The following is a 13,106-nucleotide window of genomic DNA, read 5'->3' as shown; positions in this document are numbered from 1 at the left end:
TACGCGCGCATGTAATTATACGGTGTCTTGCTGGGCAGGGGCTTCCGTCGGGACCTTCGGCATTCCCGGATTTCCTGAAAAACTCCACCAGGCAGTGGTGGAGGAATACGATCCTAGACTACCAGGAATCCACGGTTGACTTTGACGCGATGTTCCTCGTAAGTCTATCGAAAGTTTGGCGTGTCCTAATTAGCGCATTCAATAGTATTGTACATCGAGAATAATGAAACACCTAATTTGATGGGCTTCACAAAGGAGATACAGAAGAGAAATAACGTTGTTTGGCGTCAATTACTCCAAATTTAATCAGGTCCGATCAATTCAAAAGAAACAAAATAGCTCAAATATATTAGATATTTTCATGTTTAGACTGTTATTTTGTGTAATTATTGCCTCATTTGAATTTAGAAATGAACATCTCATATCAAGTGGGTATTTCATGTTTGTTCTTTACTAAGTGGGGATGAAAATAAATACTGTCTTTACCTCCTAAGTTGCAGTATGAAAAAAAAAGACATGAAGGCAGCAAGAAAAAAAAAGGGAAGACTTTTTAAAATTTGTATATAATAACTTCGGGCTGCAACATACTGAAAATCTCTACGAAACTCTCGTGTTCACTGTGCTTATAGCTATTTAATAAAAAAAAGTACTTCTAAAAGGGCACACTGTGTATGCTTCGCCTTAGCCTGAAGACTTCGCGCCTGTAGGTCGCGATTCTGAAATGCCAAGTTTCACTCGAGGGCTTTGCAAATCATGCGTTTTCGTGCCCTGAGTGCTCAGATTTAGGTGCACGTTAACCCTGTATTGCCCGCAAACAGTTAGGCCTTCAGAAAAATTGTGAGAAAACGCTGTTTTTACTCTACTTGTACAGTTGATTGATTGATTTGTGGGGTTTAACGTCCCAAAACCACCGTTTGATTATGAGAGACGCCGTAGTGGAGGGCTCCGGAAATTTTGACCACCTGGGGTTCTTTAACGTGCACCCAAATCTGAGCACACGGGCTCTACTTGTACAGTTCATTTTAAGAAAAATATGAACAAAGTTTTGTTTGAGGCATAACCCAATTAGTAATAATTCGAACCAATTAATTAGCATTAATTAACATGTAAGTAATTAATTAATATGTTAGTTATTGTACCTTATTCATAACATGCCAAATCTGCAATAGCTGCTTATCATGACACCTCTAGTAGCTTTTAGTAGCTTTACTGAGGTATTATATTCAATGTATCGAATATGTACAGTGGGCATTTACAGGGTTAACCCTGTAAGAACCCCACATAGTCAAAATTTCTGAAGCCCTCCATTACGGCATCTCTCGTAATAATCATATCGCGATTCTGGAACGTTGAACGCCATTACTTATTATTCTTACTTCTTCTGTGCACGTATCCTTCAAGAGGATGAATGAACCAGCCGAGTTCAGCGGATCCGCTTCCTGCCAACAAAACGACGTATGGTGCCAAGTGTGTCCTCAGAGTCGGTGGGAATACCCGCCGTATGTGCCTGGTGAGGAGTTGCTTAAGCCTAATTAGTTAATTTGTTATGCTAGATCTTATGGCTAAGATAGCAAGACACGAATTGTTTAGCAGCGTTTGTTGATATTAGCCTTTCCTTATCAATTTCTTATTCGTCTTATACGACGCCGACGTCTGGAACTCTCCCCGTAGATCTAGTACAATCCCCCATTCTTTCTTGTATAACAAGCTGAGATCGCAGTAGGGAAATAATCACAAAACTTTGCCTCACAACTTCTTATGACGGTGACTTGTTAGAGTATCATTTGATCGTCAATTCATAGTGCGCGTCAAAGCATTTTAAACCAGGTAGTAGTCCTGAGAATGAAATAGCTTTTGATACGTCATTCGTGACATCTGCAATCCCCCCTCCTCCACCTTTTTTTATGGCTGAAAGACCTATAGGAATGTAGCCGTAGAGATGATGTATCTCAGCATCAACCTATTTCACATGTCAGTTAGAACAGAACAGAACAGAACAGAACAGAACAGAACAGAAAAGACCAGAACAGACATCTGCCGCCTAAAATATAGTGATTTCTCGCAGTTTTGTCCAGCAGGATACTAAGTATAATGATGTATAGCACTTAGCCGTAAAGGGGTGCTTCAGGAGTAATACTCGGGACGCCTGATATTGCTTTGAGCACGTTCATTCGCCCATTAGAACACGTGACGACGTGACGTCAAGAATGTCATCATTGTCGTCATTTTTTACTAGCATATTACTAACATACAGTTAAACTCGATATAGCGAACCCCGATTTTACGAAGTTCTCAATATAACGAAAAAAAAATTCTATTGCCCGGAGAACACCCATAGGGTCCAGTTTTGCCATCAACATGTATAAACGAACAAATGTGGCCAGCAAAGCTGATTTAACGAAGTTTTCCTTGTATTAAGAGAGTAAAAGAACGTTGATGGTATAAACACAGACGGGCTATTCTTTTTTTTTTCAAGCATGCGTTTTAGCAATGTTGCATCGAACATTGAGCGCCCTATTTACGGCGCTAGCTTTCGACCAGGCTTCGCGCTGCGCCCATGCACGGAAGTACGGACAACACACTCGACAGCGTTCATTACGCACCGGTTGGTGCTGGAGGCGATGGTGGGCGCTTTAGTTATTTTTAGTTATTTTTTTGTTTTTTTTATTGACGAGACGTAAGGAGATGTTGGCGCACAAATTAGGCCCCGGCTACTCCTTTTCCTTTAGAGGTATCTAACTTAGAGCACGGTGGGTTCAAGTCTCCAATCGTAAGAAGTCCACAACGCATACAGTATACAATTATAACAAAACAATATACAAGATATAACGGTTAGGACATGAGGTTTGAAAACAACGTATTCAACAGTCTCATATATGTGAATATGCGGTGATGTTAACAAACTGAAGAGTTACCAATGCATACAGCCAACAGTAACATAATTGGCAACATATAATAGCCGACACTGACAAAAATAAGGTTGGCATCTTTAAAAAATGCACTAATATCGGATCACGTGACACATAACATTGATAATCTCCTCGCAACCTTCTTGCTCGACCTGATCGCTCACATAATCATCCCGTTCGCTCTCCGCGTCAACACATATTGGCAGACTATTGTAGTTCTTTACGTGGCCTGCCTGCCTGGCCTCCATCACCCGGATAATGTCATCCGTGTCCGGCCTCGGACCGCCTTCGCGGACTTTTCTGATGCGCAGTTGTGGATTACCGGCAAACACAATCCTGTGGTATGCTTTTAGGTATCGCTACGTTAAATTTTAGATTATTAGAGACTGCAAATTCTGTTTTTTTAATTTAACGAAATTCCCGGTAAAGCGGAATAATTGGAACGTCATCGTTTGGTTAAATCTACTTTCGACTGTATTCTCAACGCAGTATTTAAGAGGCATTTAATTTATGTTGTTTTTTAAGCCCCAATATACGTTCTGTATTCTCAACGCAGTATTTAGGTCTACGCTAGACTCTTCAGGAACGAACGAAATGCCTTTATTGATGAATAAAAACAAACAAACAAAGCATTTGCCATTTCTTCGAGACGGTCCCCCCTTGTTAATTAGTTGTTAATATAAAAGTAACATTTAGGAAAAACAACATATATATAGACTTCATAAGGTGCACCATTAGGTAAGTTCAAAAGCTATCGTTTTAACACAGTACACAAAAAATTTGTTCTTTTCATCTCTCTCTATCTCTCTCTTCATCTTCGCATTTCTCGTTCTCTCGTGAACAACATGAGTAATTAGCTGTCTTTCTTAATTAAGTCGCCTACAGGACCGAAGAAGGCAACGCAACGCAGCTTCACAACGGAACCCTCTGCATGAACGCGGCGTTCGGCGAACGGCTGCGGTACAGACACTACGATGTTCACAGCATCTACGGCTGGAGCCACAGCATGGCAACGCAATGGTAATAAGTTGCCGCAGTGAGGAAGCAGCCCCAATGAGTTGCCTGAAAAAACGAGACCCGCGGTAGTTCGTAACGGTAAATTGGAGGGAAACGCGTTGGCGCTACCTACAATTACCTCTGATTACTTTCAGTTACTTCGAGTGGCAACAAACCTACACAAAAATACATATTTTTTTTTTGTATGAGCGTATACCTCTTAATGCTAACACACTGAAAACTCGTCATAAGCTGTGAACTTTTTTTGTTTATTTGGTGTACAAAGAAATGTTGGCGAATCTTTGGTTCTCAATAACCTATTAACTCAAACTACAGGTTGTAAATAGCACGGCCTTCACATTGAAATCTGCCATAGTGCCATAACCTGTACCAATGCAAGCATTTGCTAAGCACCGCCAATAAAATGTCCTTCCCCCTCCGCCATTATTTACTTTGCATTTCAAAGCTCGTGCTGTAGAATGTTTTTGTTTGTTTTTCAACGACAAGCAGCTTTCACTTTTGTGCTTCGTTTCTGCGTATTAAAAGGGCGTCTGATTTACGAGTCGGTTTTACGGACGCTATACTTAGCTGTAACAGAATTCGAATTAGATGCTTCGAAGATATATTTGTAGGGAGGATGCTTGCTAGGGGTGTTAGCCCAGCCTGAATACAACTTGACCCCCCACCCGCTACTGTGATTAACGCCGCTGACTTCGACTGTTTAACTTCATTTCAGGCTGGTGCATAAACGATGGCGCCCAGACCTAGGTGTATCTTCTACTCTTGCAGGGCTCTGACCGATCTGATCGGCGACAGGACCCTCGTGATTTCAGAGTCGACGTACCCTTCGACAGGCCGGTATGCGGGCCATCTCGTCGAACTGCCAGACTTCGGAGAGTGGTCGGGCCTACGGAGAGCCATTGTGGGTGGGTAATCGGTGGCATGCGCTGTGATCAGTGTAACCAACTCCTCGCCATTACATCAATTTTTGTGTTTTCTCGTAGCTGTCCTGGAATTCAACATGTTCGGCATCCCCTATGTAAGTAGATAATCCCCCCCCTCTACTGCTTGTCACACTTTGTGTGTTATTTATAAACGCTCGCAATACCATAGAGATAACACTAGAACATCTGCGCAGGTTGGAGTTCCCCTATGTTCGGGCACCAGTTCAACACTATTGTGCCAGCGATGGATCGAAATGGGCGCTTTCTTTCCTCTTGGGCTCGACTTCAGGATGAAGCGATCAAGCGTGAGTGCTACTGGACGGCTCATACATTGAAGAAATTTACTTCTAGAAAAAAAAAAGGCAACATTATGCCACCTTTTTGAAAAGCACAAAACATATCACTCCCGCCGCTTATAACGCTAGTGTTGGTGAACCTGCGTAACAGTTGGCAATAAACGCCGACGAAAATGAAAGGATTAAAACAGTGAAATGAGTGTGGCAGCTTGGGCTAGTTCATATAGCATGACGATAGTTATAGCGCGAGAACAACACGACGACACAGAGACAAGAAGGACACGAAAGACACGAGCGCTCGTGTCTTTCGTGTCCTTCTTGTCTCTGTGTCATCGTTTTGTTCTCGCGCTATAACTATCGTAGTGAAATGAGGTTTTGGCTTCCGTAGAAAAGCCTTGCTTGCATGAAATTGGCCAGACGATGGTATGTAGCCTAGGCACCTGGCATACGCTGGTGGCCGATATCCCCCATTCGTGCTCACTGTTTTTTCGTAGTCTTGATTAGAAGAGATTCAGCATAGCAATGTGCAATGCGAAAGAAAAAACGAGTACAAAACATTGAGAGCTGTAAGAATCAATCAATCAATCAATCAATCAATCAATCAATCAATCAATCAATCAATCAATCAATCAATCAATCAATCAATCAATCAATCAATCAATCGTTTTCATTACTATTGTGGCAAAGAAAATATTCTTAAAGAGTATAAAATACACAGACGAGGGTCCCGAAGTGCCAGACTGCAACGGGACCTTCCGAGTGATCCGAGATTAAGAATGACTCAGGTTTAAGGTATGCCTAATCGATTCCATTTTCACCGTTCCGTTTGGCGCAGGCAGACACGCTTCCCATGACACCGGCAGCTCTTGAAGCGGTCTCCATGAGGTACAGTCTACTGCCTGTTCTGTACACGCTTTTCTTCAGGGTCAGCCTCAGCGGCGGAACGGTCGTGAGACCCCTGTTCTTCGAGTGAGTTCCAAACACGTGCTCTCCGTTGTGCAATGTCGTACATCGCGTTTGAATGTCGCAGAAAAAATTTTAACCGTTCTAACATTAGGCACGAATGCTCAATAAATGTGTAAGTATGCGACAAATCAACACACTATTGGTGCTGAGTTTGGTTTCGAGCCTTTCGATGTCGACGGGGTAGTTCCCACTTGAATTACTTTCACGCACATCAATCAGCCCACCATTGATTGATATGTGGGGTTTCACGTCCCACAGCCACCATATGTTTATGAGAGACGCCGTAGGGAAGGACTCCGAAAATTTCGACCACCTGGGGTTATTTAATGTGCATCCGAATCTGAGCATACGGTCCTACGGCATTTTCGCCTCCATCTAAAATCTGGCCACCGCAGCTGGGATTCGATCCCGCGACCTGCGGGTCAGCAGCCGAGTACCTTAGCCACGAGACCACCTCGGCGGGGCGATCAGCCCACCAGATATGTTCGAGTGTTCAACTGCTTGCTCTGGGGAAATATGAACTCGACTGGTTGGTGCACACGACTGAGGATGCATAGCAAAGAGCGGAGACAATGAGTTCTTCACGCGCACCATTGCTTTTAACACTCACATATGTACTCGAAAAATATGTAAAATTCGCATGTGTGCAGAACCAGAACATACGGTGGAAGCCTGAAGATTCTTGTCATAATCGGCGACGAAGTTAGGGGAAAGTTAAGAACTACGCAAGAAGCCATGAGCAGAATTTTCTTTCTAGAAAGAAAGCGTGTATTAGAGGACACAAAAGGGAATCAAGTACACTAGATGACATAATAAGAGAGAAAAATTGGCCCCGTATCAGCATTTATTTTGCAAATGCCGTCGAAAGACGATAGTCTTGCGTATGGAGAGAGTGAACAAGAGATTTATTTGATGTTCTGCTCAAGAAAATCGGTGAATGGTATTCTGGAGGCGCTGCGTTAGAGTGCCTCGAGCGTGCAGCGGAGGCGAACGAGCATATCAAGTCACGTCACACGTGAGACATGAGCACCATCTGGCAGTTTTCTTCGAAAACGAAGCGCGTGGCTCTGAGACGGGTGTGCGCTCCCGCCTCAGAGGTGATAAGGTGTAGAACGCAAGGCGACGGGTAGGTGCCACCACCGTCTTGTTTTAGCGAAGCGTTGGAAACACTCGCCTTTCCGTGCAAGCGTTGGATGGTCAGCGCAGCGTGATAAGTGTTACAGTCCTTAAAATTACTTATGCATGCCTTTTCTTGTAAAAGGCGCATATAGAGAATATATACGTGTTGTTATGGTGCCCCAGACACGCACAATAATTGCTTTTTAATCGACAATTGCAAGTATGAACGCTGAATCTTGAGCAACATAGGTGGGCGCTGTGGATGGGGTCGGCCGTTTCAGTTATCCGATGCTGTTAAGAGTGGACAAACAGACAAATTTACAGACAGACAGACCAAAATTTTTGCGTCAAAGGTCCCCCCCCCCCCCCCCCAAGAAAAAATTATCGTCTTTAAAACTGGAGTATCACAGGTCATGTATTAAATAGGGGAGATAGTCTACCTCAGTTTGAAGGGAATGCTTGGCGCGTGAGTCAGGCGGCTTAAGCGACACCAGGGAAATCAAGAGTGTCGAGCGTCGTTACAATACGCGGATTGGGGGCCAAGGGAAGGAGAGCACAATCGAGGACAGCAGATAGGCAGCGTTATAAAATTAAGAAAAAAAGTTGGTAAAACCTGTATTTACATACATGCGATAAAGACATCCGACGCCTTCGTCGTGCAGTGTACGTAATAGAGGCTGCGATGGTTACGATGACAGGGGAGAGAGAAAGAAAGCAAGAATAGGAAAGAAAACCCGACGAGCGGCCGGTTTTCTACCGTGCACAAGGGATAAGGAAATGTGGATCAGAAAGAGAAGGAAAGAGTTAGGGAAAGAGATAAGGAGAGAGATAAGGAGAGAGATAAGGAGAGCACTTCATGTACAAAGAGGTGCGATCGATCACTGAGGCTGGAGCATTTCGTACCTACACGACTTTAGCGCTGGGACATTTGATTAGCGAATATCGCCCTCTGAGGCAACCGTAGGCGAGCCATGGTAATCAATGAAGCGCTGAAAACACCGAATTAAGGACCTTCAAGAGTTGCGGAGCAGTTGGGGCTGTCGGATTAGTTAGCCTATTAAAAAGCATAGCATGATTTCCAGAAGAGATCGAATTATCGCAGCAACGTCCTGGTTTTTGCCGGGAGAGTCACGGGGCACCAGTACCGTCGTTGACTATAAATTAGTGATTCCCGGCTGCGGCGGCTGCATTTCCGATGGAGGCGGAAATGTTGTAGGCCCGTGTGCTCAGATTTGGGCGCACGTTAAAGAACCCCAGGTGGTCAAAATTTCCGGAGCCCTCCACTACGGCGTCTCTCATAATCATATAGTGGTTTTGGGACGTTAAACCCCACAAATCAATCAATCAACTATAAATTAGTGGCTGACACGACCATTGGAGTCGCTGTTGATTGGGCTGTGACTTTGGCTGTTGCAGTTGGTGTCGTCAGAAAGCGACACTTCCGGTGCCTTAGCTGTTGAAGGAACTCTGGGAAGCGCAGTTCGCAGGTGGCACCTCTTCCCTGCTTCCGAGATAAGACACGACTAAATAGATTCTAAAAAACAAGTCATGGCCGCTGAATACGGCATTACAAACGCTGCAGCGAGAACCACAGCCAGAGCTACAGCCAGAGCCGGAGCCAGAGCCACAGCTACGATAACAAAGAGCGAAGGAGATATACGGCTCCGATAACTCACACATGCCACTGTGGCTCGAATTGTAGCGGTTTAACGTATTTTTACTGCCGTAAACTAAGACAGGTATCGCTGGAGCATTTCAAGCTCGCTTGTGCGACACTAATCGAACGTGAAACCCCAGGTGGTCTAAATTTCCGGAGCCCTCCACTACGGCGTCTCTCATAATCATATAGTGGTTTTGGGACGTTAAATTCCACACATCAATCAATCAATCAATCAATCAATCAATCAATCAATCAATCAATCAATCAATCAATCAATCAATCAATCAATCAATCAATCAATCAATCAATCAATCATTAATCGAACGTGAAAGCCCACGCAAGCCACTTTGTATTTCTTGTTCTTTTGTCAAGGTTTCCGCTGGACAAAGCTACGTACACCCTGGACGAGCAATTCATGTGGGGCTCCTCCATCCTGTTTTCTCCAATTTTAGACGAGGTAAGGTTTCGGCGCTTTCCTTCCACTATGCAGGTGCTGTGATAACACCAAACGCCATCTACACCGCATGGCGCCGTTGACCGATGATTTGTAGAGTCACTGGGAAAATCCGCCTTTTTCACGATGTTCCAGCGCAAGCGGCCTTCACTCCGCGTTGTCGAAAACTCGAAAACTCGAAGCTGCAGGAAAACGAGAAGGGAGACAGGAGAGAGCGTTCTTTACTGTCTTCCTCCTGGACAAACGGCATTGCCAAATGCAAGACATCCGAGATGAAGAGGCGTTTTGTGACTTTCGCGCTAAGTGAAGCAATACTTCTCTGCAGAATAGTTGGCTTATACTTGAAAACTCGATTTGCTGCTCTAGCTGAAGGAAAACTAGAAGGGAGACAGCAGAAATAATTAACGTTATTTCCTGTCCTGACTTAGCATAAAAGTCACGAAACGCCTGTTCATCTCGGAGGCCTTGCTTTTGGCAATGCCGGTTGTCCCGGCCCCTACCAGAGCCCTATATACCAAAATGGCAGAGGGCAGCATAGGAAAATGGAAAAGGCGGACCGACTCTAATAATGAGTGTTATTAGTGAACTACCGGTTAAAAGCAGCCTATTCGTACTGGTCGCTCAAAATAACAGTGTAAACTAGTCAACCTTATCGCGTGAAGACTGGCAAGGGGCGACAAGAATTTCACCACGTTCCCCATTTTCCGCGGTGCGACAGATAAGACGGTACGAATCCACAGTTTTCAGAGGGTGTAGCCGGATACGGTAACGACAGACTATCTGGTATAGCTGAAAAAATAATCGCGCCACATTCGACTGGGCGTGTTCGAGCCCTCCGCGGAGGTTCTGAAAAACAAATCATGCAAAATAGCAAATAAACATAGCTGCTCAAACGATAGGGCCAATATATAATGAGGAAGTGGTAACATGACTGTTCTAGTTTTAGAGCCTTGAAGATGTTGAACACACCACTTTAAAACAGAGTCGGAGCATTGTCAAATGATCACCCGAATGCGTTATTAGTTTATTATTCTTTTAAAAGGACCGATAACCCATTTTTATGGTGCGCAATTGTTCTTTGGTGCAACGGAAAGCTTACCGATCAGTGAGTCTAATCTCGAAATTGTGAATTGGGAATTGTGAATTGGGAAACTCAGCGAAATATCAGTAACCAGAATTTTTCTACCTGCAGCGAATATGAAGTCTGCTGGTAATAGCACGATAATCAGCATGCTGATATCATCAGCATGCTGATCATAGCACGAGAGTGGTTCGTGTTCGAGCGTGTTGGTTTACTGCGCATGCACCGCGGCTCGACTAAGTCCACGGGCGGCAGCGACGGCAGCGCCGCCGCTTCTCAATGTCCGATTCACTTTACACGTCGTAAGCAGCACAGAATTGAGCGGGGCTGGATAATAGTATACGTACCCTAATTTTTGAAGACTAGCGTGCATGGCATCATCAGACTACACGACTACGTACAGCAATGTCATCGACTCGACATTTCCTAATCCAGCTTCTTCCGCTAGGTGGCGTGACGTAACGGGTTTCGTTATATTTGAGCACGTTTTAAAATTATGAATCCTACTCACAACGCAAAAAGGAATGCTGGAATCTGTCGCTATATGACATGGTCTTTTCGTTTCTGCTAGGATCTAATCCCACATATTCTGGCCAGTTGTCGGTACCTTGAAGCACGCCACGTATTTTTCTTAGTGCGCTGTGTCACGTACGAACTAACTATACGAATGATTCGGCAGAACGAAGTGATAGCACGACGAAAATATTTAAAAAAGAATCGAGATGATCATTGCCAGCATCCAACCATTTTTGTTCTTTAGTTGTCATAGTGTCGTACTCATGCGTTGATTTTATTTTCTTTTTTTGCAGGGTGTTACTAGTCATTCCTACTACCTCCCACCCGACGTCTGGTTTGACTTCAAGTCGGTGAGTACTTCAAACAATGAATGCTCTCAGTATTGCAAGCACTAGAACACGTAAAAGTCATTTTTCCATCAGCTTACTGCATTTAGTTGTTTAAAGCAACGAGTACGACATGATTGTAGCAAAGGGTTGCAGGCCGAGTATATTTTCTTTCACGCTCACAATTTTTTCTTGTTCATAGCGCTCTTGAAAATATTGAACTAATATCTACTGGTTGCTGGATCATCTGGCACTTCGCTTGGTGACGAATTCACAGTCGGCAAGCCTGTTCCCAATTTCGACGTGTCCGCTTCACACTTGAAACAAAACGGTAGCCTTCTTTAAAAACAGCGTTGTCACATCGACACCCGAAACGCAATTTTTCTTTTTCCTTTTTCATTCGAATAGTCCCTGAAAGGTAATTGCTACAGAACTTGCTCCGAATATGATCTTCCCAGCTTAATTATTCCTAGGAGCATAACGCATAAAGTTTTAAGATACAAATTTAAGTTACCTCCAGTGGTAGTACTGGTGCAGGTGTTTAGAAATTTATTTATTTATTTATTTTATTTGTTTAATACATACTGCGGACCACACTTCGGTCCAAGCAGGAGGGCATGGTGTAATGCAAAGAGAAATACAATACACGCAAAACAAAAAAAAACAGTGCACAGTTACTCAGTATCGCAAGTACTACATTCGATTGTCTGGTTCCAGTCTGAAATGGTGCGTGGAAAAAATAAAAATTTGAACGTGTCTGTTCTCGCGAAGTACGGAGTTAGTGCATTTGGTTGGCGATGTCTTGTCGGTCTTGTGTTTAATGGAGAAAGAAAAGGGGTTGGATCAAGGGAAAGTTTGCGATTATATAAAAGAGAAAGAAAATCAAGGCGGGACTTATTTCTACGATCCTGAAGAGAAGGAATATTATTAGCTAGCATGAGGTCTGTGGGGGAGTCCGTTCGCAAAAACCTAGAATAAACAAACGGAATGGCTTTCCGCTGAATCCTTTCAAGTTTTTTAACGTTTTGTTTAGTATGGGGGTCCCACACGATACTCGCATACTCCAGCTTCGGCCTAACGAAAGTGAAATAACTAGAAGCTTTACGTTTGGAGGGGAATTTCTGAGCTTATACCTTAGGAAGCATAATTTCCGAAAGGCAGACGAGCAAATATTATCTATGTGCTGTTCCATCATAAGTTGTTTGTTAACGTAACGCCGAGGTACTTTAATGAAGAAAGAAATGAAATGAAAAACAACAGAAGAAATGAAAAACAACACCCAACCTTCTGGAGTGATATGAGAGCTTAATGATGTGTTTTGCACGTAGAAAAGCCACCCTCCTCGCCTCTTTAGCCGGTTATTGTTTCACTAATGTGGATCACCAGTTCGATACTTAGTCTTTAGAAGCAGCGTAAAATTCAGCCACACGTGCAGTTGATAGAAGTGACTCACTGCTTTTTGGAGCATACTTTGGAGCAGGAAAAGTACTGCTTCGGAGCAGCCATAAGTGTTTTCGGAGCGGGAAAAAATGCCAGTTTGGAGCACCTATTGTTGTTTTAGAAGCAGATATTAAATCTGCCATACATTAATTGGAGTCCCGAGCATTGTCGAAGCATCTCGTAAATAATAATATTTATTATAATATATATTTATCAGACAACAACCAATGCAAATTTCGTGTAGCAAACAATGGCAGGTTGTCAAAAATGTGCTGTAAAATGAGCAACAATTTCAAATACTAGTATTTGTGGCAGAAATCGAATCAAACCAGAAGAGCTGAGTGCCACATTTTAGGAGTAACCGCAGTGCCATATAACTGTTGCTAAATAAGCAATAGA

At 43.5% G+C, this 13,106-nt stretch overlaps 1 protein-coding gene across 1 annotated transcript in view; it reads left to right on the top strand.

The window, feature by feature from the left end:
- LOC119180850 (lysosomal alpha-glucosidase-like) overlaps positions 1-13,106 on the top strand; it is a 39,593-nt gene that overhangs the window by 18,000 nt on the left and 8,487 nt on the right. The window contains exons 11-19 of the mRNA XM_037431988.2: positions 39-158; positions 1,402-1,510; positions 3,785-3,929; positions 4,695-4,831; positions 4,910-4,944; positions 5,044-5,154; positions 5,981-6,114; positions 9,263-9,347; positions 11,235-11,291. Coding sequence (XP_037287885.2) covers positions 39-158; positions 1,402-1,510; positions 3,785-3,929; positions 4,695-4,831; positions 4,910-4,944; positions 5,044-5,154; positions 5,981-6,114; positions 9,263-9,347; positions 11,235-11,291 — 933 coding nt within the window. The remainder of the gene's footprint in view (positions 1-38; positions 159-1,401; positions 1,511-3,784; positions 3,930-4,694; positions 4,832-4,909; positions 4,945-5,043; positions 5,155-5,980; positions 6,115-9,262; positions 9,348-11,234; positions 11,292-13,106) is intronic.

The sequence above is a fragment of the Rhipicephalus microplus genome, chromosome 10 (assembly GCF_043290135.1).
Source record: "Rhipicephalus microplus isolate Deutch F79 chromosome 10, USDA_Rmic, whole genome shotgun sequence".
In the NCBI taxonomy this organism is placed as follows: domain Eukaryota; kingdom Metazoa; phylum Arthropoda; class Arachnida; order Ixodida; family Ixodidae; genus Rhipicephalus; species Rhipicephalus microplus.
This window is presented reverse-complemented; position numbering and strand designations above follow the sequence as displayed.